Source organism: Camponotus floridanus, unplaced genomic scaffold, assembly GCF_003227725.1.
Source record: "Camponotus floridanus strain SB8 unplaced genomic scaffold, Cflo_v7.5 scaffold1, whole genome shotgun sequence".
NCBI lineage: Eukaryota > Metazoa > Arthropoda > Insecta > Hymenoptera > Formicidae > Camponotus > Camponotus floridanus.
The window spans coordinates 2809964-2837504 of record NW_020229214.1 but is presented as its reverse complement, the minus strand read 5'-3'; the positions used below and the strand labels follow the sequence as shown (position 1 = coordinate 2837504).

Below are 27541 nucleotides of genomic sequence, written 5' to 3'. Positions count from 1 at the left end.
TAGGATCGTGGACAGTTGCACGAGTTCAAGAACGAGAATGAAAAAGAAAAAAAATGAAAAAGAAGAGGAAAAGTGCAGCAGGCTAATGCGCGCAGAAATTAAACAGAATTCTAGATGAAGCCTCACCAGGGTGGCGCGCGCTCTGACATGCTAATCACCGAAACACTCAGTTCTTCAGAGGCATTTTCCTCTCCCCGCCAACGATGCTTATGAAATATGCAAGTACTCCGTCACTGTCCATTTCGTCTGGTTGTAAAAGCGCATCTTTAAGCATCAATAAAATCATTTCTAGAAACCTCAGCCCATAAATTACATATTATTCTTCGTTATTATTTAAACTATTATATAATATTATTAAATATACTTAAATTATATTATTAATTATATTATTAATACTATTATATTATTAAATACTTAAAAGAAACACAAAAATAGCTTTTAATTTTTCTTTTGCAATTTTTACAAAATTATCGATTTATAGATTTTATCATATTAAAACAGATTATAAATTTATATTTTTAACTTTTTGATTATGTATTTTCTTTTATATCTCTTCTCTCCATATCTCGGTTACAAGAAAATTGACTTAATTAAATAACAGTATTACCATAAATATGTTTAAAGTTGCTTTATATTGAGAGTACAAGAAAAAACAAGCAAAATTTTATACATATATTGCGTATTTAACAATAATTAGCAGCGAAGTAGCCAAGCAAAAGTCGAAACAAACTAAGAGTACTAACGGCATTCACTGCACTCCCGGAGTTCTCCTATTAATTAATAAAGTACCCGCGTAAACTAACAGCTTTACTGTGGAGCTGGCAAACTTAATACAAAAGAAACAGCCTTTGTTTCTGCGCAGCGAAGTAAGTCTCAGACAAAGCCAGACATAGGCAATGGGCAGATGACTTGTTACATACTTAAAATCTCAACGACTAAGCAGTCGGAGGAAAGTTTGGACTTTTTCTGTTATTGTTTTTTTTTCACGAATCATCAATTTTTCTAGTCCACTGCATTTTTAACATTTTTGCTATTATCTTATTATTAAGTTTGTCAAATAAAATTACGTATAGCACTATTCTAAGGCAAATCAATCAATTACAAGTAATAAATGTGGAAATATTTTTCAATCAAAATAAATCATGTTTACATGATATTTTAAAAACTGTAAATTAGCCAACTAAAAAAAAATAATAAATTGTTATTACAAAATACGCTTTGAATTCACAAATGTTAGATATATAAACATATACATAAATGTTACATATACATATATACGTTTTTGATTCCTAATTATTTTACACACACACACACACACACACATACACACACACACACGTTAATATTTATACATTTTATCTTTTTTTAATTAATTACTTTAAGAAGTTGATTTTTTTAATTAATTACTTTTTAATTAATTACTTTTTAAGAATTCGAATAATCATATTGAAACAGATTATAAAGTTACAATAATGTCATATTTTCTTTCTGAATTGGACTCAAGGCAATACGGAAGCAGGTGAAACGTATTTGTTACGTATTTACAAAGTAACGCCTCCCAAGTAACTGGCAAGATGCATTCTGGAAAAGTAGCCAACAACTTTCCATGCTAGTCATTTCTCGTTCCATTATGGCTGGAACTGGAGATACCTTAGAAATGGGCAAGCACGTATGCCCGCTAAACGCAATGCTCAAGCAATGAAGGAAAGGAAGCCACTAAAAAAATAACTTTTTAATTCGGCCTAATGTCCAGACGGTTGGGAGAGGTTGGATTTATGGGACTGGTCTCCCACCCTTGGGTCGAGCGAGTGTTTACGAGAGTTCACCACAAGAATGTTGTCTACTACCCTTTCCTACCCTCCTAAATATTGCTCTCGTGTGTTACGTGCCGGTGCTATCGCTGCTGTTACTACTAGCTTTGCAGCCATCGCTGCTGCTACTGCTGCTACTGTTGCTGCTGCTGCTGTTGTTGCTGCTGCTGCCAGCTTGTTTTTCGAGGCGCTTTCATTACGCGTGCCGTAGTTGCATTCGCGATTAAACCGCTGAGTTATGCGCATGTGCATTTTTAGCATACCGTGCTGTCGTCACTCGGTCATCGCAGTTTTCCTTTTTTGTATCGTTTTGCTTTTGTATACATGCTATTTGTTTTATCTCGACCTCACGAGATAGTCGAAAGCTGCCTCGAAAATTTTACACGACGTGCGCAATAAAATCAGTACATTTAATCCGCAAAGTTCGCTCACTGCCATTCAAAAATTGTATTCTTTGGTTTATTCGCGAATGAAAAAAAAACCAAACGCGCAATGAAGATTAGATTATACCAACTCGAAAATTACGCACGAAGATAGATATCGCATCATTAGTAAATAAAAATAATGAAATGTAATATAAAATGTTACAAATTGCACATATAATAAATATACTTACACATACTAATAGAATTATTATTGATAAAATAATTGAAAGAATACACACACACACACACACACACACACACACACACACACACACACACACACACACACACACACACATATATATACATATATCTCGGATCATTAAAGGAAAAAAAAATGTTTAAACAATTCTCAATTTTAAAATGTAATATGATAAAAAAATGTTTTTATATAAACTATATATTCATTTTACATTTAAAATATTGAAACAGAATTTTATTAAACGGGAGTGAAACTTTATTCAAAAACAATACTTTTGACGATATTCCGTTTCACAATGTCGTTTACACGTTACGACCACAATACATTTAACGCAGAATATTTTCTAATTTAATGAATAGGAACACTTGACTTTTAAAAATGGCTTAGGCATACCGGTAACATAATGCCAAATGCAACACGGGATTTTATTATTGCTTTCAAAAAAGTAAACTCTTAAATTATTAAATTATGATATTGTGTATGGTTAATATCATGATTTTAAACTCGGCAATAGGCTTGTATGGATGAGTATCATTTTGATGTAGTTATAAGAGATGTAATTGGTAATTTAACGAGAGAACAATAATATCCACGATAAAGCTGCAATACAAAGAATTTTATTGTTTCAAGCTGATCTTTCTGCGCTTGTTTATCGAAACGACAAGTACAACCAATTCCTGTGTATGCGATTGTACATACATCGTCACAGCATTATTCATCCCTCGGGCGTATTTGACCGCCTGTACCCTAATGAACGTTCTCCCGCTCATCCTCCTGCGGCCCACGCCCCGCTCTTTTTTTCTACGTAATGTTTGTCGCACGCACGGGAACCGAGCACTCTGAATTATTAATAAACCGGTTTTAGATAAATTATTCGGGGATGCCGACGGAGACCGATTGCTTCAAAAACCTACCTGAGGTCGATATACCCTATATCCTTCTACGAAGGATATATAGCGTGGTATGATAAGAACATGGAATACCAATGTATATTTATGTATAAAGACGATAAGAATTGGCGATGGAAAAATGGGATAGCGCGAAAATGACGATATGTAGGGCACAATAAGCGAGCCGTTGAAGAAACAGGACGATAGAGATGGAAGAACGACATTGTGCTGGTTAAAAGAAAGGGGTGTAGAGGAATATCATAGGAAATAGATATGCGAAAAAGATATCGATAAAAGAGGGATAATGCTTGATCCGCCAATATTGCATATACATTATGCATCTGCAACTATAGTATCTTCGAAGGAAGACTATCGCTATCGCTGAGATATGTATTGCAAGACGATTGTAGAAGAAAACAAGCGAAGAATATTTAGAATATGACAAAAGTATATATATACATTAGAATATACTACGTGATATGATGTTGAAATGTATCTGTTGATGTCTAGTGAATACTAAAATCAGAATGGTGCGATAAGAGAGCAATTAATAAGTTTGATAACGAAGGTGTGAAAAAAATAATGAATATTGAGTAGCTATGATATTAAATGATTATCAAAAAAAAGCTTTAATATTAAACTTCTAAAATTGAAAGAGGGATTTTATACTATAATTTCTATAATTTCTAATAATTTAAAAAGAGAGTGTACTAATTTTTAATAATCTAATCTAGAGTAGAGTAAAAAAATAAAATAGTCATATTACAATTTATGCTAGACACTATTACAGTTGCAATAATGTGTGTGGTAATATAATACACTCTATATACATATTATGTTTACTTTAATTATATTATTATATATGTTTTACGCGATGTAGACAATTTTATTCTAAACGTTTCACACTATAACTGTAAGAAATTAGATAATTATTTATTTAATTAAAACTTGAATTTTTTTCCCGACTGCAACTTTGGAGGGAAAAAAATAATGCATAACTGTTATTTATAAAGAAACATACATATGCTGGCAATGTTGCACGTACATCCCCACAGCTGCTATATGCTTTCCTCACGAGCATTGTTGGGGCTATTGCTAAAATATTGCGGAACCAAATATACATAGAAAGAAACGAAAAAACCACAAGCAGGGGACGTTTCGAATGCGGGAAGAAAAATACGCGAGAACCACACGGAGGCGAACGTGGATTGCCAATGGTGGGACGCGGTAACGACAGAGAGGCGAAGGGGTGGAGTGCACAAGGGATGGATAGGGACTGCGGTAGCGAGAAGAGGGGAATCGGGTGAGTTGAGTATACAAGTTTCGAACGACGCGTTCTTATTTTCTAAACAAACATACCAGCAGGGCCCACTCTTCCCTTCGGCGTCGGGTTTATTTCGAGGACTCGTATAAGTGCACATACGTATAACCAGCGCAGGTCGCTACGCGGCCGTGTGTTTGTGTGTTTGTTTGTTGATACAATACGTATAGACACGGTTGCACGGCGTAGGAAACTTTCCGCTATTGGAATTCGAAAGCGGGTGTATCGAATCCAATAATGAATTGTCAACAGATAATGCGAAAGGCGACTTTTCCATTTCACTTTTCCCGTGAGTCGTTTCTCTCGTTCGTATAATCTTTTTAAAACGCTCGACTGAGATTGCATTTGATGGACTTTAGTAACGCTTTACAGAAACAGTATGTTCTGCGACGAGAATAAAAATACTTTGCTCCCCTTGCGCACCGCTCGCGTGCAGTACGCAACGCGCTCTACTTCTAGCTGCTCATTTTTTCTTGGCTGAGTATATTAATTGGAATATGTCCAAACATTTTTTCGCGATGGCGCACATTACGAATATCACGACTAACAGTTTTGTATTGTCGGCAAAATGGTGCGAAAGAGATGATTTTCAAATATATGGTTGTAAGAATAGAAAACTATAATTTATGTGCAGAAAATTTTGGCGTATGCGCACCTGCTATTTACTTACTGCTCTTGTTTACTTTACTTGCATTAACAATCGGAAGCCTCATATAAAATTCAACAGTAATAAACAACCTTTGCAATAAGTAATTTAATTAATGATGTTTAATATTACGCGTAGTAAACAAGTTCTGACGGAAATGTAATATATTAAATATCTGCAATAAAGTTCATTAAATAAAGTAATTAAGATTTATATTGTTACCGAGATAATATTACTATACCAACAATAATAATTTAAGATAAGAGAATCCTACATATAATAATATTTTAAATATTTTTTACAGTAATCTTAACAGTAATTCTAAAAATAAAACAATAAATGAATATATAAATCGTTTTATTTTTTATTATTAAGATTAAAAATTGTAAAAAATTTTTTAAATATTATATAATTTAAGCAAAAATACATTTGACAACATATTCAAGCACTTTTTCCATTACAAAATTCTGATCCTCGGTTATCGAACTCTGAAACCGAGATAAATACATGTCTATGTATTTCTGTATTTCTGCAGAGGTATTCGAGGCATATCAATAGCAATCGATTGAATGAAATTTCTCATCTTTCAAGTGGTTTAGAATTTCGATGGAAGAAACTTATACCAGGTACTGTAAGCCACTTTCAGCTACTTTCGAGGTGAAAAGACATGTTCCAGACGATATTTTAGAGTGCCATTTAATAATGGAAAAGACGTCATATTAAAAGCCAGGTAAATGCATATTCGATCATGCGATACCGCAGCAATGTATTTTCGCGTGTTGCGCGCGCGTCATAAATATCCATAATTTGTGACTTTGATGTTTTTTTGCATTTAGCAATGTATCACAGTATAACTGGAGTATACAGATGTAAAGATCACATCATTAGTGAAATTCTACATTGTTCACTGTGTAAACAGATGTATATCTTAACATATTAAATAATAATAATAGATTTTTAAAAATAGCTATATATACAAATTTAAAATTACCACAAGTATAATAATGATATATAAGTTCTATATACAAAAATTACATATATACATAGTCTTGAATAAAAATCATAAGTTTAGAAGAAACATATTTATAATAATGTACACACATATATACACACATAATATGTATCTGTATCGATACATATAATTTATATATATTTATAAGCTTATGTATAAGTTTATATTATTAAGTAACCAAATATTGCAAAAACAAAGCTGTTAATTTCAATTTATATGACTATTAATCTGCCAATGCATTACAGTAATAAATCGATCGAGAATTATAATCTATTTAAGCCATTAATTGCGTTCGCGTGCGAAATTTATATTAATTGTTTGTGCTGCTAACTACAATCTGATAGCATATTACCGATAATGAGAAGAATTGATGATTAATAATCTATTTTTTAATATAAATAACAATGCAAATAAAAAAACAATAAACTCGCGAAACAGCGAAAACAGTGGCAAAACAATCCTTCTTCAGTGAGATCGACGCGTGGTAGGTAGAGCGCCGAGCATTCTGTTGTGCAACATTCGATCGTACGAATTAGAAAACGGAGAGTCGAAGCAGGAGTTCTCTCCAGACTGACATCAAGTTGCGTAAAATATACGAGCTATAAATATAAGTACGCCCCCTCTCTTTTTTTGCGATGTCGTAAGGCAATCGTGATCGTTCGCTTGGGGAATGAAGGAGTCAAGGAAGAAGCAAAGCCGAGTCGGCGGCTACCCTATTTCACCCCGCGCGCGTTCGCAACGAGGGATCACGACCCGCACATAAAAAGTTGCGAACTGCAACAGCCTGTGACACACAATGGCGTGCAAACAGAGAGGAACGTACGCAGAGATCAGGAATAAACTCCACTGCAGCGCCAGCGGGCGCATTGCGCAAAACCCCCTGACTAGCCCACTTCTCTCACCTCCTGACGGTTGAGGGCAGGGGAAGGGGTGCGCTATACCCTTGCCCTCTTCTACATATCTACCTACCTACCTATCTCTACATTGCGTCCCTTTTCCCCTGCACCCTTTCTTGCTTCTACCAACGCGTTTTCCCATATACGATCCTCTTCCTCCCCACCGTTCTTCGTCGACTGCCGTTTGCCTATTCGAATATAACCCTCTCTATCTCTCACTGTCACACCTCCCTCCGACCCCTTCGTCTCTCACTCTTATCCTCTTTCTCTCGCCGGCCGACTTGTCCTTTTTTCGCGCTCTTCATACCTAATTGGGCATTTTGTGCTGCACCGTCCGAGATATTATCGCGGTAATAGCTACACGAAGCGACGAGCCACGGGACACACAATGGCGAATTTCGGCGAGTACTACTTCGTCCTGTCAGCTCTCACCCGTGTCGTTCTTTCTCGTCGCTGTTTTTACGTTACCGTTCTCTTTGCGCTGTATAAAGATCGGATCGCCCGTTCATTCCGTTCGCCCCACGACGTGCGCGCGTAATCTTGAGTATTCTGTCCGCGCGGAGTCGTTTATTTTCCCCTCTAGTCTTTTGTATTCATAAAATATTAATGGTTTTTTACACCAGTCTCAGAAATTAATTAAGCGAATTTAATTAATTTTGCAACGTGAACAAATTCAAAATTCGAAATGTTTCTATCATCAAAATATAAAATATTCATGAGACAGATATATTTTTCTCGTTTAAGATAATTAAAGTTATTTTATCATTTTTTAACAATTGACAATATTTAAAACAATATTCATGCTGTATAATTTAAAATTGTAACTTAACGATTCAAACATTCTATAAATTGCTATATTCTTTTATGTCAACAATATTTCTTCGCACGGTTTATAATACCTTCACGCGTTAACTCCATTAATATAAATGGGGAAAGTTTCCTTAAGATAGTGTCACTTACATATATGTATGTATGTCACTTATACATATAAAATATAGCTATATAAAAGGAAGTTCATCATTAAGAGACCAGGGAATATATTCTCAGAATATGCTCAACTTCTTTTTTATATATAAATATGTTAGCTTTATTTTTAGGCAATTTCCTAAAATTATGATATTTCAAAATCTCTTGTATATAAGATTACATCACAAACTGAAATTAATTTTATATTTTTATCGTAATACTTTAGAAGAAAAGTAATTTTTAATTTTAAAACTAATTTTGGAAGAAAAGTAATTTTTAATTTTAAAATTAATTTTAAAATTAAAAATTACTTTTTTTCTAAAATATTACTAAACGTATATCAAAAATTGAAAATAATAAATAGTATACTTTTATGTAAATCTATATTTTTATATAAAATTTATATGCAACACCGTTTTACATTTTTTAATATCTACAAAATAAATAAATGTAGATAAAAATTGAGAAATATAAACAACACATGCAAAAACTTAAACATTTAATAATATATTCAAAAAGATTTTCTCTATAAAGTTTTTTTCAACATGAGATTTCTTTGATTTCACATAAAATACACATCTTTCTAATCTCAATTAACGTGCAAATTAATATCTTCAATAAAAGTAACCATTCCAATAAGCACTAAAGATCACCATTTTCAGCTAATTTCTCTACTATCTTTGGCGTGCAATATATAATTATCTATATGGGAGCTTCCAAAATGTAAGCATTCGTTAACATAAAGGAATCACGGACAGTTTCTAACCAGTATCGCGACATCACTAGCTTTCTAGTGCAATCGTTAACACGGTAACTATAATTGAACTGGTACAATAGAAACCAGTGGCTCTCACTTCCTTATAGTCATTACCGATTTTCCTTTGAGATAATAATCCGCTCTTGGCGCCGTTTTACAGCCTGCATAAAATCGCCGTTACCCCAAAAGACATTCTGAGTGATATGCAACTGAATTAAGCTTAATCGAAGGACTAATCCTGCACAAACGTCGCTAGGTATATAGTGGTTACGTTTAAACACCGAGAATAATCCGACGACCTGACAATTTCATTCGCATTCGATAATATCGAATAACCGTTAATTATTAAAAGCATACGATCGAGTCATTAACTATTGCTACAGCTAGATTTTACTATTTACTGAGATTATTTATTAAAACCAATATGCATTATTAATAAAATAACAGAAGGAATAAAATATTATCTTTTTATTATTTGTATTACAGAATGAAAGATAAAAATAAAGAATATAAAGACTTGTTGAATGTTTACATAGCTGCTATTATTGTTACCCATCTAGAAATAATATTATAATTTTTTACTGAGAAAGAAAGAGAGTGAGAAATTTATTTTAATTCTATTTTTCGGGTATTCATAAATAGTTTATTATAATAACATGAGAAACGTTTCATTGAATTGACATTTTAAGGAAAGTTAATTTTGCAGAATAAATTATCCGATCTCACATATTATTAAGCTTATCCGTCTAAACAGTCAAGTCAAGCGTCTCCTTTCATTGAATTACGTTAAACAGGTCTACGTGGTGAACAGCTGATACCGCGTAAAATAAATAATGAAAATGTAAACATAACATAAAACGTCATTTCGCACAGACTGCACGAATTCATTGCACGGCGTTTGCCAGGTAAATATTGACTGCGCAGGCACAGAACTGGAATGTTCACTACGCGGCTGTAGCCAGCTTACTCTCATATTTCAGTTTCAAATGATTCATTTACAAATTTCCCTGTAATTTATACTTTCAATCCTATATTACGCCGTTTGCTGTTTTATAAAGCATAATATTTCAACATTACTCACTTCGCTCACAGAATTTTAAAATAAATAGGAACTTGCTTTATGACGTAAAATAAATTTCCCATGTCAAATTATATATTCAAAAAAATATAAAATAATCTATTGAAGTGGTGTGCCAGGAATACTATTAATTAAATTTTACAATGCTCGTCTAATCATTAAAAGTAAATTGTAGAAATAGTATTGTAGCTACGCAATCCACCACTTTTATGATCGAATAAAAGTCGCACATTTGTTTAAAAACATTTAAATAAAATATACTTTTTCTTACACATTAAAGTATACTTTTTCTTACACATTATATATTCTCAATTGAATTAAAACCTAAATTAGACTCTGATTGATACATGAATTAAAAAACAACAAAAATTATAAAAAACAATTCATTGTTTCTACAGATCACTTTCACTCATATTGTTAAAAGCTTACTTTGAGCAAACATTTCTTAAAACCACGTTTATTCGATATCAATTGTATCAAATTGTATCATTTTTATTTTTCTCTTATCTTCTCTCATTTTTAATTTTCAAATATATAATTCATCAAGATGAAAGTGTCAAAATAACTTTCCGATGACACTCAATTGACAGCATTAAATAGTATTTAAATGTAAGTAGTTCGGACGACTATCACACGCGTAGTCGACCATAGAATACAACGTGTCTACTAGATAGAGAGCGGACACTACATGTGCTTAATGGGAGAGAGCTTGCGAATAGCTTGAGGAAACTTTGCGAAATATCACTCTGGTCCCTAAACCAACCAACGCAATGGCCGGTATTCCTGTTGGAAGCGGAATAATATCAGCTGTAGGGGTGGCGTAGCAATTTCATTACTGTAACCACTGGGTACCCAGGCATTCGTGTGCAACCGACAATGCCCTGCGCGTTTATGAAAGGGACAGCCTATACGCGAGATTACACGACTGCTCAAGTATAGCTAGTCGCGCTGTTGCTAATTCACCCGACTCAGTTGTGGAACGTACGGACAAGCGAACCGTATCGAAGCAGGCGCAAAATTCCCGGCTGAAACTCCGTGTCAGGGATACATTTATGTTCTTCGTACATGGAGCGTGAAGCTACTTTTCCGCAAAGAAATGCTATTGGGCTGACCAATAAGAACGCCTTTGTCCACTGGCATTTTTATTCTTATTTCATAGTCTGCGTTTAACGCAATGAAAAAGAGAAAAAATGTGATGAAAAAAAAGCTGTTAAATTCTAGATATTGCTCTACAATATATAGATATGATATTACTCGATACAAAATTAATTTTCTAATAATTTTGCAAATGTTTAAATATTAACGTCGAAACAATTTTTAAAATTAACAGAAATTTTGGAAAAGATTAAAATATTTAAATCTATCACATAATTAGAATTTATTACATAATTTTGCCAATAAACTTAACTCGCAGAAATGAGGACTTACATCAAATATGTTAATCAAGTAAAGAGAAATTACTTAATAATTATCGAGAAGATTTTAAATGCGCGACGATTAAAAAGAATGAAGAAAGTGTAAATATTAATAATTCATAAATGATGAGTCTCAGATATCGCATGGATCATTAACCATAGAAAAGAGGTGAATGTTAAAAGCGAAAGGTTAGCGAATAGAGAAGTCGTAATGAAAGAAAAATGTACAGTTTTAATTAGGTTTGCTCGAACCGGGAACAAGCCCTGGGTTGACAAACTACCTCCATCCACCGACATCTTTCTGCGTCTCTGTTCCGTTAACTCAAAGCAGCGTTGTTTCCCGAGAAAGTGTAGGGGGAGGGCATAGCGTCGTCCCCATCATCTGCTAATAAGACCCCGGCTCTCTTATTTAGCCGGACCTTCTCTAGGAAGGAAAGGCAGTAAATTGCCAGTTCTTCTGTTTTGTTTCCTTACCTCTCGGCCGTGAGTAAAACCAGAACCTGGACAAAAGTACGATTTCCACAAGATAGGTACGCTGACGCAAACCGACATTGCCAGCCTCCGGCAAAAATAGCAATATTTTAAGTTCCATTCTTTGAAATACATCGTGATATCGTCAAATATATTATACAGGTGCGCGTGCACCCTCGAGAATATTCAGAACTATGCAAATGTATCGTTCCGTAATTACATCGATTTTCCATTTAATTATTCTGTAATTAATCTTTGTATTGTTCGGTAATTACATCGATTTTTTATTTAATTATTAAAAATGCCTAAAACGTGGCATTTTTGAATAAGCGCTATATCAAGATGAATTATATATTAACTTTAGCTCACTTGTTGGAAACAAAATTAAATTTAATAAAAATAACTAAAAATACACTATAAAATTCTTTTATATTAAAACTCTATAATAAAAATATAATAAAAATATATTATTATATAATAACCGTCTCTATTTCATGTGCGAGGAATAAAATCAAATTTTATTCCTTTACTATTAATTATGCTTTTCATCAGTAGCACAATCGATGCAACGTTTTCATTAATCAACCTGTTAGTTTAGAACGAAAGTAATTCTAACTACGACCTCAGCAAAGTTGGTTACATAACCGGAGAACGAGGCGACGTTTAACTCTCACACCAACAACGTCTCGTGGATACCTCGGATAAACCTAAATTTACTACCTACGGATGATAGGCGAGGGTTGTTACGAGAAACATATGCGGCGCGATGCCGTCACGTCAAACGTTACCGAACAAGTATATGCCAGAGTTCACAGGTGTACACGTGACTGAGTGTGCAAATGTATAAGACACATGCAGGTTCATATACATAAACATAGATACACACACATACACATATCGCGAAGCGGCGAGCTATGAAGCAACTTCCGCAGAAACTTCGTACTCGGATAATTGTTATTATCGCGTTACCGGGTTAATTAGAAGCATCAAATGTAAAGGCAGACGAAGTAAATCTTACGAATATCCGTGCACGATCCCTATCATTGTCTCATACATATACCACGGTCCTCTATCCGCATATTCTCTTGTTTGTATTCTTCGAAACTGTCATTGCAAAACCGTGCTGCACGAACCGGAAAACTTCGACTCGCACGAGATTGCGATGTCTTTGTCAAGACAAACGTTTCGCATGAAGCTACCTTCAGAGGATAGGGAGGTAAGGATGACGCTTGGAAAAGACACAGGGTCAGTAAGGAAGAAGGAGTTGCGACGAAAAGCTCGCAAAAGAGAGTAAAAAAACTTGGACGCTTCAAATGTTGAACACCGCCGGGTCCAAAGAACCTCCGGCGTTTAATAACATTTATAATGAAAAAGACCCGTCGACGTTTTAAGAGAAAATGAATTCCCGGTTACATACGTATTCTTATGAAATGCGATTCTCTTTCTTATCCGGCGCTCGCAATGATTTTCGCCCTTTTTCTCGTACCTCTTTTTTTTCTCTCATATACATGTAATGATTTTAAAACACAGCGGAGGCTCGATGCTGTTTACTTTGCAAGATTAATCAAAAAGAATGGCATTGTTTTAACATAATAAAAGCAATAATTTGTCTCGGATATATTTTATTACGCGATAAATTTTAAATATGGATTTACTGTGTTTAATAAAAATAGGAAAATTTTATAAAAATAGCCATAATAATGCGCGGCATCTATATAAAAAATATAGATGCAGTCATGGTAGTTATGCGTGAAAGCACTTCCGCGCTACGTTGTATAAATATCCTGATTTCAAACACCTGCTTCCAAAGAGATGATCATCAAAAGAATTTCGTACATCTGTCGACGTTTTCTGAAGGAACGTTCGGTATTAAGAACGTCAAGACGTGGCATATATATAACCAAAAATTAAATTAGATTAGTAAAAATTAAATTATAAAACTTGTTATACGTATCAAAAGTTTCTCTATTGCAACAATCGTTATAGAAAATTTATCTATTTAATTTATTTATTTTTATGTCAATATTCAAGAAAAATTAATTGAATGTAACAAATTCGCATAATCGATATAGATCCTATGTGTTATTTTCTTAATTTATCTAGAAATAATTTATATTTTTGTCAGAAAAAGAATCGACAAGCAGACGAAAAAATGCTGAATAGAATCAACTCTTAACTTAGTCTCTTTTTCGTTCGGTTTTCTCTTTCTTCTCCAACTTCCGACCTAAAAGACTTCAAGGCGTCTGTGGAAAATATTTCATGTTCAGTTAATTAGCGTAAGACAAACAGGCCAGAGTTTCTACTCAGACGCAGTAAAAAGTAATCTTTCTTTTTCCATTGCTGCTTTATTCTTTTTCACTGTCACAGCGAGGTAAATAATAGCAGCAAGACATGTTTTAATTTTTCACAGATCAGTTTTTAACACAGAAAAAAGCATATACAAATATCTTTAACAAACAATAACAGCATGATACAACATACATTAAAAAATTAGATAAAAGCTAGAGAAACTAACGGACATTATAATTCGAAAATTAAGAATTGCTTATGTATATAAATAATTTCTTAAATTATATAAATAATTTCTTAAATTATATAAATAAAATATACAGCTTTGCAAAAAGATATAACAATACAAATCTACATGAAGTTAGTCGCTAAGTAACATTTATCTTTCGTTTGGCACAATCACACAAGTGTCAAGATGCTCCAGTGCGTTGATTAATCTACAGGTTAAAGTCGTTTGTAACATATACGTAGACGATCGTTAGAGAATGGATCGTCATCTATCTTCTCCGTTACATAGTGTTGATGCGAACGAGCGAAAGCTAAACGGAAGACCAGATACAAACGAATCAAGAACATTCTGAGCGATGCGAGACCCGTGCGATGCGATCTTGGCTGCAACTAGGTCGAAATGTCTAATGTTTCATCTCGATGTTGCATGCGGCTGGAAATTACCACGCCGCCCAAAGATGTGATCGCAGCTAGGAGTATCCGCGTGCTCCATTATCATGCAGATACGTACGCGTAACAATTCGGGACGATATATATCTATAAGGGCCATTCGCGAGTAAGCATTCCGCGAGAGCGTAAATCGAGAGACAAGGGAGGGAGAACGCGCTGGTTGCTCTTGCGAGCAACCCATGAATAAGTTGATAGAGTTCTATCGGACGTGGTGCGCGGTTACGAATTAGTAAATCAGCGTATGCGCGATTCGACCGATACTATGGTCGGTAAAGCAAATGTAAAGCTGAATCGCCGACCACACATACGGCCACAGCAGACCACAGTAGCATAATAACCGAGAGTAATGTGTGAATTATTGACTGCTTCCTATCTTGCTACCCTTTTCTCTTCCTCTCTCTCATTCTCTTTCTCTCTCTCTCTCCCCCTTTGCAGATACATGAGCACACCTTCGAGACCGGACGCGCATATGCGTAAGCGCATTGGGAGTCCACCTTTGTCTACTGTGTATTAAATGGTTTCGTACACGTAGATTAGCCACTGTCTGTCTCACGAATAGGGCTGTACGTCACGTGAGAGTATATATGTATATTCATATTTGTGTGTAATGCGTATATGTATTGTGTATGGCTGTGTACATGCGAGAACAGACACTCATGGGAGAAATAGTAAGAGCGACAGAGACACGGGAAGTCTCGCACGCACGAGACTAAGTTGTCCCAACTACTTGCTAGATGAACCGCTATATCATCTTGGTCGTGATGGCGCATCTACAGTGCATGTCTTTACTTATGCGTGCACGGAAATCCAATAATTCGCTGAAATTTTCCTGCAAGGGACACAAGGCTTCTAGTCACGAGAAATGGTACAACTATCGTATTGCGCCTTCATAATACATATTAAAATACATATTAAAGTTAAATAATAGATTTAAATATTTAGTTATCTAGTATATCTACATAACAAATACGTTGCATAAAAATAAAAGAATTAATAAAATAATTTATGTTAATTTAGCGAATCTTTTCGTTTATTAGTAAATTATAATGAATTTTTTAATTAATTTTTCTATTTTATTTTAATTACAAACTTTTAAATTTTTTCTATTTTATTTTAATTACAAACTTTTAAATTTTTCTTAAGCATATAGTTGCTAAATAAGTATATAAATTTATGCATTATTATGTATACAAAGTACTGTCAGATAAAATATGATTAGAAAACACATATTCTCAACATAAATGTAGCATGTAGTTAGGAAATATGCAAAATTATATACTGTAAGAATGTATTGTACCTCACGCAAAGTTACACTTACATAATATCTTGGTTTCTCTTTAACACGTGGACACGAACTTACGCCAAGACAAAATATGTTGGCAAGTGTACGAAGGACAAAAAATTTAACACGCAGGTGAACTTATTAAAATCCATCATAGATGAATTTTATATTTCTTTTTTCATAGTCCATATATTATACAATATATATAGCAAAAAAAAAGAAAAAAAGAGAAAAGAGAAGAAAGAAATAAGAGGAAATAAAGAAAGAAGAAATAAAGAAAGAAAGAGGAACAAATTATATCATACTTTTTTAATTGCGAAAAGAGATATCAGAGTTTCCCAAGAATTCAAATTTATCGCCAAATATACTTTATAACGTACACTTTTAACTATCTACAAAATTTTGACTTTTCATTTGAAATTGCATATTTCTTACGAAATAGTCAGTGAAAGAAATGACTTACATAGCACTTAGCATCCAATATGTCCACATGATTTATCTCTCTTTGCATTTTCATTAATTTGATTACGTAGACTCATAGAACGATATTAAAGGATCACGCATGCGTCTTTCAACTCGCAGATTTGATTCACAACAAACTACTCATCCTACGTAACGCAAAGAAAGCGATTCGGATTATCGTTCATAAATTTTCGCGTATGCATTCAGATGTGGATTGCCACGTGGACAAGCTGTCCCGTTAATCTTGAAGCTGACATATGTGTATACGCGCAATAGACGTATGAACTTCCTGTGTCTAGTACAAGGCAAGTTGTAACCGATGTCGTCTATCAGCCCGATGGAGGAGTCATCGATCAAACGTAAGCGAGCGTGGTAACGACGGGGAAACTCCAGGAGACAATATCTCGACTCGAAGAGAGGCTGACTTGTTAAACTATTATAACCATAGAACATATCGCGTAATACTACTATTAGATATCTGGGAATGTCATTTACAATCTATGTTATAAATGTTTATATAATGATAAATAATACACTTATGAAGAAAATGTACAATTCTTATATCTTATTTAAACCAAAGTAGATAAATTCATATTTAGTCAAGATCTCTCGCAAAAAGAAAAAGAGAGAAAGAAACAGAAAAAAGAAAAAAAAACATGACAGAAAGAAAGAAAGGGAGAGAAAGAAAGAAAGAGAGGGAGAGAAAGGAAGAAAGAAAGAGTAGATGAGAGATTGGGGTAGAATATATGAAATAATATACTTTTGATATATAATCTAAAGTTGCGTAAATATTCAGCTGAAAAAAATTGCATGGATTTATAAAAATACTTGTAAAAATACACATGAGAATAATAATAAAGTGTATATTTTTTATAAATGATTGTGGACACTACAAATAAAGCATTATTTTTATGTCAAATATAAAATACAAAATTATCATCTAGAATTTTTTTTTGAATTTTATGTTAGTGTTGAACATACAAAAGTTCTAAAAATTATAGCGATAATTATTATTTTTAATATTTAGGATGCTTACGATTTGTGGAATCATATAGCATTTACACAAATATTAGCGACAAAAAATTATAGTGCAATTTTTGATAAAATTATTTTGCAATATTTTAGATAAAATTTTAGATATAAGTATATAAAATTTGCAAACTAAAAATTATATATTAATCTATCGTGATGTAATACCATGTGGATACATAAAAAATCGTTTTAAATTAAAAGAATTAAAAAATATTTAAAGAACATTGCCAATATGCGAAAAATGACATTATATAAATTCAAATAAATCAGTTCTTATAAAACAATTAATCAAGCTCCAAATATAAAAAATTTCTGCGTTTTAAATGCAAATGTTATTATCATTTCGTTATAATATAATGCAATTTATCATTTGCATCGGATTTAGATAAATGTGTTTTTTAAAGTAGTTAATCTCAATCATTGCACTTACAAAGCATATAATAATGTATTCGATAATGTGTCCCGAGGGCGGTAAGATATAGTGGCAATTACATTATCCTGAAATAGTCATCGGAAAAAAAAAATCGATATTTGTCCTTGCAAAACATCCTCTTCGTTGATCGAGAGGTAGTCGAGCGACACTGCGATATACTGTCTCTCCGATGGTAGACAAGGCGGCGGCGGTTAGGACAGAAAGACGTAACGTGCAGAGGTTACTGCGTGCCCTCTGGAGAAGACCCGGCACGGGGCCCTAGGACAGAGAGAAGAGAGACGAGAGAGTTCAAGCTCTTAATTAGCTGCAATTACTGCAACATAGCAATGTCGAGCAAATCGCCCGAGGCTCATCCTCCGTCCTTCTATCTTCCATCTGCGTAAGCCCGGCTCGTTTCTCGTTCCAGCTTCCCAGCTCGCTCCATCACGGAACTCGACGCTTTCCCGCCAGTCTTCGTTCCATTTTGGAGCCCCATCTCTCTTCCGTGAAAGAACCAATTTATGATGGAATTTAAACTAATATGCGGAAAATAAAAATTGCTCTCTGGTCACATCGTTGTTCTTCTGCCATGTTATCTGCAATCAGCTCGGCTCAGCCATACCGCAAAGTCGCAGATAAAAGATACAAAATTATAATCTAAAGAACATATGACAGGTGGAATCATCGCGATGCATCGCGATGCATAGGCTTTGCCGTGTTATTGTTCTTCGTTATTCTAAGATAATGAGGAATCTTGTCTCATGTAATATATGTAATGTATATTACATTGTAATGTAACATACTTGGCTCGATATTCTTCCTTAATGAATATAATAACAAGAGAGATAATACAATCGAGATATTTTATCCAATATCGCGTTTTTTTATTTAAAAAGACCAACTTAATACAAGTTAATATTTTCTGCAAGAAAACTAATCTTTTCCTCTGTGTAAATATTTAAATCTATTTTTCTTTCGAAATAAGTTAAGTAAGAACAATAAATCGCTTAATTCATAAGAGATAATGAAGAATATTTTGTTAGCATTTTGTTAGATATAATATAAATTTTAGAATCCATTTATTAAATGAAAAATATAAAATTATATAAAAATGTTCTTGGATAGCAATGTCATCTTGCGTAAAGAAATAAGAGAAGATAAGCGAGAAACGGTTACAGTAATTCTAATGGAGTGACAACAAGATCCGTGTATTGCAATGAAAGTCGATAGCTGTAGATTCCCTCTTGGCTGTCTAATGTCAATGGTTCATAGATTCCCTGTGCTCAGGATCGCATCACCTTGCGTTCCGCATGTCACTTTGTCCCCTATGTCTTGTCGACCAGTACTGCGATCGTGATCGCAAACGGAATTATTTATGAGTTTGAACATGAGCCAAAGCTCGTCTACAAGCTACTAAGATATTTCTCAAATACTTCATGGCATTCTCTCGTATCGATGCTGAAAATACGAATTTATATCCTTTTCTCAACGATTTAAATTCCATTTCGCGTAATTATAAACATATAACTTAGATATGAATTTAAAATTGCAAAATCGCAAAAATGATTAATCTTAACTGATATCATAGCATAAAATTATGTAATATATAATGCATAAAATTATGTAATATATAATGTTAATCTCATCGAAAAGTATTTAAAATTCGGAATAGGTTAAAAATAGATTATAAAGTAAAATGCATTATATTTCTGATTTGTTAATATATAAGATTTTCTAAAAGAATCAACGATATAAGTGAAGGAAAACTTAAAAAAATAACTCGTATTAGATTTCTAAAGATGTTAAGCGCAAATATGTCGCCAGAAGCAGATTTTCAAATGCCAATTCAGCGATTTATATTAATGGCTTACAGAAACTGTAATTTGATACTAAAATTGTGGAAGATAAACATTGACTTTCCATTTAATCGTACAATAATATGCTTTATAATTTTACTTGTTTCTGTTTATTACGAAATTACATATATAAAACGCATCGCGTTTGCGCCAAATTACAGAACAGTTAGCTCTGTAATTAGCGACAATATCAGAGATTAAATACAGAATGATATCAATATGCATATGTTTTAAAGCTTTGTTATATGAAGCATTTTGAAACTTTTCATTAATACCACAAATGTCATTTTAGACCATGCGTGAAAATATGAAATTATCTCTTTCATATATCAATTGAATTCAAACAACTACACATACAAAATGTAAACGCCAATAAATCGTAATTTCAAAGTTTAATAAATATCGTCTAATTATCGTGAGTATAAATAATTTCTCCAATTAATAGCGAAAATTTTTCTAGATACATTACACTCTATAAAAAAAGTTAACTTAATAACATAACATTAAATTAGCAGTTAGTAATTATTGAACTATTTCAAGTGTATCGTATAATAGTACATTAATAAAATTATGCGAGACAATATCTGAAATGCAATCATCATAAATTTCTATACATCTATGCGATTCTGGACCGTAATGTCAGGCAATCTTAAAGTTACATAAACAAAATTATCATGTTTATAAGAAATTCGGGCGCTCGTAAAGTCCATCCCTTTTCTCACTTCAATCAGAAAGGGCTCAATAAGATAAACCCAACTCCTGTTCTTGCCCTGCATCAATGTTACCGAAAACAGTGAGGGAATCCTTTCGGCATTCGGTCGAAGCTTAGCATCGCAATCACCCTAGTTCGATCTGCTACCAGTGAGTGGCGCCACTTAATGGATCAGTAGATACGAACCGCATTGAGTCAGACACTGCATTGTTCTATTTTGAACCTAATGAGTATTGAATGTTGACATAGTTTGGCTAAAGAGATCAGTTTCGTCTTGAAACTTGTTGAAATATCGAAAGACTGAATTCTATAGCTCTGATATAAATATTCCTGTATATTTATTTTACTATTTGTTATTTAAAAAAAATATTAGGAAAAAAAAACGAATTTTTCTAGAACTTTATCTATATGTTATAGCGAATTGTATGTGTGTGCCGTAAGTTTTATATTTTTACATATTAAACTAGTTTTATTATTTATGCATTTATAACAATTAAAATGCATATTTTAATAACTAAAATAATAATAGAGAACATGTTACATGTTTGTATTAGATGTGATATATAATCATATATAATATAAATTGAGGCATTTAATTAAAAAATGTTTATTCAATACTTGATAAATATATCTTAAATGAAAAAAATAACTTTCTTTGAAAACGTTATAACATATTTCTTTTTATAAAAATGCGCAATATAACATTTATTACATACATACATAACATGCAATTTTATTTGCAAACATATATGTAAACTAACTTTAATTAAAGTTATCCTAATGCAATTTTACCATAGCAAAATATATTGTTGTATATGATATTGAAAAAACCAAGTCCTAAAAACCAATTAATTAAAAAAAATAATAAAAAAGTTATCAGCTATTATTTTAGTATCCAGATTTCATAAAATATGACAAAAACATAATAATTCACGTGTGTTACAATCAGAAATAACGTGTTCATAAATTTTAATACAGTAATATTAAATAAAATATAAATTACATTTTATAAAATTATTTTATAAAATCTATATCTTTTCAAAGGTAAGTCCTCGTTTATTATTTACAGTATTTTATACGAGATTAAAATACATGATATTATATACACACATGCGTTTTTTGTGCATTTTTATTTTTTAAAAAATAAAGAATAATAACAAAAAAAAAGATACATAACCAAGTTTTTTATATATAAAGATATATGCAATCTCTCTCAGTTTTTTTATAAAATAAGAGAAATATCAAATTACTTTTAAAAAGAATTTATAATATTGACATAAATCATAAAAATGCAGTGCAAAAATATTCTTCATAATCCTTACATAATTTTTTATGTAACTATAAAATCATTTTACTTAAATAAATATGAATGTTTTATAAATGGTAAAATATACTTTTTTGGCTTTCATAAGAATACACATATACACAAACACATATACACATAAATAAATTTAAAAGATAAAGTAAAATAAGAATTATAAGTATTAAAATATATCCGTAATACATATATACATTTTCTAAAGTAAGTAAAAGGATTTGTGGCTTAATTATATGAAATCATAATCAAAATTATGAAAAATATTTAATGTAAGAAATTCAATAAGTAAGCAACGTAATATGAGGATAAATATTTTTACATGTAATTTTTATAACATAACATGTCAATGTGCGATATCATCTAATAGCAATATTACTTAATATGTATACAATAATAATATTACTAAAACAGATTCTTTAATTAAAAAAAGTTTATATCTTTATGATATTTATAAGCTAGAAAATAGCATTTTTTATTGAATAATAAAATAACTCAATTTAATGAACTTTTTAAGAATATTACATTACTGTAAAAACATAAAATCTAGAGATAAATTTAAGTATCTCATCAATCAATAATTTTTTAAATTAAAATTTTTCCCTTTATTAATATAAAACAGTATAAAGTAATATTTCGTATCTATAAAATTTCAAATGTTATTTCAACAACTTTGTTTTGTCAATATATAAGAAGAAATCTATTTGATTAATTTAAAAGAGGAAAAAATACTATTCATGCAAGAAATAAAAATCTCGTTAAATATTCGCTTAAAACAAATTTATTGAAAAATACATTTTAATAACCTGAAGATTTTAATCGATATTTAATTTACACGGTTAAAAGCATACCATCACGCTATTACACAATTAAATGCAAAGAAAAAGGGAATAATTCGGCAATAATTCGAAACGCATCGTCATAAAGTGCTGCATTGGCTCCCGCATGAAACAATCCTTTCGGCGTGACGGCGAGCGAGCAACTGCTGGCTCGCGTCTTAACTCGTGCGATTCCGCGGACGCTCGGGAACGCCGGCGCCTCTGGGCGTCGCGACGGCGGGCGTCCAGGGCTGGCAGGCTGGCAGGCAGGCAAAGGCAGGCATCCCTTCGCGCTCTCCCCGCCAGACGAGTTCCGACTCTACGCTCGGCCGGACGTGACGTAACGCGCGCAGCGTGGAGAGCGTAGAGAACGACGTCGCCGTCGTTGCAGCCACCGACATCGCCGCCAACCGTTCTCGATTACACCGTGCACAATCACCGTCGGCATCATTTGTAACGGTGCGCAAATATTTATCCGTGTCCTACATAAATTTTCGCTGTCGGTGACGCTCACTCTCGCAGTTTTCGGAGCACGCGTATTTGGCATCGCGACGCGCGCCGCTGCACTTCGCACGCACCGACGCCTCCGCACGCAGTAACCGCGTGTGCTAGCACGCTTCAACGCCTTCCGCGATAAATCAGTGGTGAACGAAACGACGTGAAGAAACAAGAAGAAACGACACGAAGGAAGGAATCATTAGTGACGGAGGTGCGCAAATGAAGAAATAGCGAGACCGTCGAACTTGATTGAGAGTGATCGTTTTGAAAACTGTGCGCTCCGATGTTCAAGAGGAAACTACCGAGCACCGACTTCGAGATAGTAAAGTTTCTTATAGTTTTTATAGATTTCGCGAACACAGTTTCGTGAGCGTCACTGTTTGTTTGCGATTCTGTCATCCGGAAATCGAGCGAAAAAGTTGGAGGAGAGGCTTCGAGGCAGCGGCAAATGTTGACCGCTACTAAAATTCGAAATCAACGGTAATAAACGACAACGTGAACGTAATGACGCGGGAAAGAAGAATCACGGCAATCTACGTGACGACGCGATAGATCGTGAAGTGTAACATGCGATGAACAACATTGTCTTTTATCGTGGACAAACGACTACGAACATCTCGCGGTGCTGTAATTCGCAGTTACTCACAAGCCAAGTAATGTTATATTCGTGAACACTGACACGAGTGCTCGATCTTAATTAACAATTGCAGTCGTTGCTTCGATCGATCGATTATTGCGATTCCACGGCAGATTCACGGTCCATTTAAACTCCGCATGAATCGCACGCGCCGCTGATTGTCTTCCCCTCGATTCGAGAAATCGTTATAATTTGTAAGATATTAATAGAGATCGACGATCGCGCGTCCAGTGTCTTCGTTGTTCTGCATTGCGAGAATTTCTCTCGGTCACGTGATAAAACTGCGTCCTTCAGCTTTCACCACGGCGAGACAAATCTTACGGCACGAAAATGCTGACCATGTCGACTCTGATGATGCCAACAACGATGACCACCATGACAAATCCTGGGCCGATACCTGCTCACAGCATGCCGCAAAAGATAGAACCTCCTAAACTGACTGCAACAGCTACGCTCACTCACACAGCAACACCCGTCAACAAATCAGGTAACGCTTTAGAGCATAAATTTATGATTTTTTTGCATTATCATCTGAAAGCGCTGTTCTAACAATAAAATGCATCCTGCTGTCGTCGCATACGTTCTATTGATCACGCCAGTTTTAACACGCTGTTTAAATGGAGAAATTCGTAAGAATTTCTTACGCGGGTTTTAATACAAATATTCACGAAAACATTCTTGCATTGATATTAAATTGTTTAAATTTAACAATAAATCACAATCACATTATATAAAAAAATTATCGTCCATAATAAAATTTAACTGCTATAAAAAAGTAAGAAGAAACAGAGGAAATTGCATGAAATAAATAAAAATCAATTTTCCCAATCGTAAATTCTGTTATATAATCATTGCAATAAACGTGCAATAAACGTGCAATAAACGTTAAATGATCAAAACATGTTTACCGAAACTATCAGGAAAGTATTATATAATGCATAATATACGGTAATTTTTCAAATTCAGAAAGCCCCTTTGCAGTTGTACAATCGTGCGAAAATTATATACGATACAAGCGCAAAAATATTTTTTGACGTAAACGAATAATTTAATTTTACTCGAATGTATTTTTTCTTACTACTGGATACAATCTACAAATTTAACAACTCTTCGATACATAATTGCCATGACACACTTTTCCACGAAACTACGACCATTTCGCGCTTCAATTTCGACGCTCATAAAAGAAGTGCTAACTTCTATCGCGGTGGGTAAGGGAGGATGAGGGTGGTGGAGGAACAAGATCCAACACGGTCGCCTGTCTCCCGCATTGAAATTCAAATGCGCGTTGCAATCTATCAGTTAACGATCCAAACTATTTTACAACAACTTTGTGATTGATTTCAGCATTTAAAGAAGTAAATTTCTCGTCGGCGCGCTCGCGCTATGAGCTAGCTCCCGTTAATTTGTCCTAGGGGTAGCGGACGTTGCGACAGCATCTGCCAGTAATAACCGCGTCACGAGCATTCAAGTCCCGCGATTATCCGCCGATTAAAAATGCATAATTGCTATTAAAACCGGGCGCGTCGAAATCCGGGGGAAAGCCTTGGCGTCGCTCCAGAGAGCCGTAAACGTTACTCAAATGACGCTCAAGCCAGAATTTTTCTCCACTCAAGCAAAAACCTGCAAGGGTCGACCGCACGAGCGGAAACGATCGGCCCCGATTTGCGCTCGCCGGATAACATCTTTCGCGTTCGGCCCTTCGACGCGGAAAGTCGCGATAATACATATCGGCGAAGCGGCGGTACACGTTTCCGCACGCGGCTATGTTTGCATACGTGTACGTAATCCTAAGAGCGGAATACGTACAGCTGCCAATAGGGCAATCCCTAGCCGCGCACACTTAGCACGTACTAGCAGTAGTTACCGTTACATCACGAACGTACGTGTCGTGGGAGCGTAACAAGGACGCAAAGTCCGCGCGGCACGCCGCATCGCCTCGTATACTTCGCCCCCGCGTGTAGTATGCGTAGCGTTCGTCTATGTTCGGCTACGTTGGACGAGGGTGGACGCATTGAATTTATCGAAGACTAACAGGCATCACGACATTTCCCTCCCGTGCGGCGAATTCGAATTTCGCCCCGTTCTTCAAGAAGATCAATCGCGCTAATTGTCAGCGAGCGAAACAACCAAAAGCGGATTACAAAGACCCGTTTCTCGAATACCTTACTCTCCCCTTACCGTTACCAATCTCTCCTCCTATTGTCATAGTTCCTTTACGAAATGCAAATTCCAATTGTACTTAGGCGGTAACTTATAAGTGACGCGTTTCATACTTGGCTCGTAAGATCGTTCATTATTTACAGCCGGCAATAAAATCGTACTGGATAACAAAGAGGATTGAAAAGAAACAATTGAATATCCCGGCTTAACTAAATTAGGGTCCGTTTCGGACCAATAACACATTTCCAACTCGACGTGTAATTTATTTCCATAGAAGGAAACAAATAAAAATTACTACTTTCACCAAAGTTTACAATTGTCGAGAAAAAATTGTAACGAAGACACGAAGTTTAAAATACAATAAAAAGTATCCCTTGTAACAAATATTTTATGACAGATATTGTAAATTCCTTGTAATTATTTCAATATATAATGTTTCATGTTAGTTAATTCAATATATTTATCAAAATAACATGAAATAAGAATCGATAAAACTATTTTAATTATCTATATGTTTTTTTAATTACCTGTATCATATGACACGTAATAATACTACATGTGTAAAATGATATCAGAATGTATTATTCTAATATATGGCTTGCAAATGAAACTTTTGACATAATTTTAGAACGATTAATCTAGGCAATCTGAAAACTACGTTATAAATGATGGGTTTTGCGTCAGGTGGTACTACATTGTACCTCGGCATGCCGCGAGTCACATGGTGCAACGTAATGTTAATGGTCGACGTGTCAATGGTTTCTCATCGCAAACTCCTGTTAGCAAAGTAACTAATGCTCTTTGATTATGTAAATGCAAATTACTGAATACATTCAACGACGTCTTCATCTTTACGGTGCGCTTGACAAATATATCATTCGATAATTTAAAAAAACATGAAAGCATCTTATTTTGCATGTATATAACATTAGTTTAAAAATATTTATTATTACTGAATAATGTAATTTCATCTTTTTTATATGATCTTCTACAAACAAAATTTTACATTCACATTTTCGCACTAAAATATTATTATAATGACATATTATACGTCTCTATCATATTTATCGCGTATATAAATAATTATATATGTGATAATTATATTGTTATAAAAAATTGAAAAAATTCTATAATGAGACATTGTAGCAATGATACACGCATATGGGATAATCGAAGAAATTGACGAAAATATTTATATGAATTACATCAATGTCGTTATTCAATATGCACGATAACGTTAGTTTCCCTCTCGCTCCGTATCGGAAGGCTTTTCTGGAACAATGATTTTTCTGAACCCTCTGGAAACTGGTGGATGCACACTTCCACATATAGATCCCTAGCACCTAAAGGGTAAGTGCTCGTAAAGTTGTTTGTCTGCTCGATATACTGTAATAGCAAGGAGGCGGCCATTAGTACGTGAAATTCGTTTAAACGCAATTCGCGAACGACCTAGTCCATAAATTGAATTGCGCAAAGGTTCAGGCTTTCTTATCGTCG

At 33.9% G+C, this 27541-nt stretch overlaps 1 protein-coding gene across 6 annotated transcripts in view; it reads left to right on the top strand.

The window, feature by feature from the left end:
* LOC105250434 (nucleolysin TIAR) overlaps window positions 1–27541 on the top strand; it is a 403479-nt gene that overhangs the window by 218944 nt on the left and 156994 nt on the right. Inside the window, exon 1 of one of the 6 annotated variants that reach the window (XM_011256534.3) lies at window positions 23036–24368. The exons of the other annotated variants lie outside the window; for them this stretch is intronic. Within the exon in view, the coding sequence (XP_011254836.1) occupies window positions 24212–24368 (157 nt within the window). The 5' untranslated portion in view covers window positions 23036–24211. Of the gene's footprint in view, window positions 1–23035; window positions 24369–27541 lie in introns of those variants that run through there. 6 annotated transcript variants of the gene reach the window in all.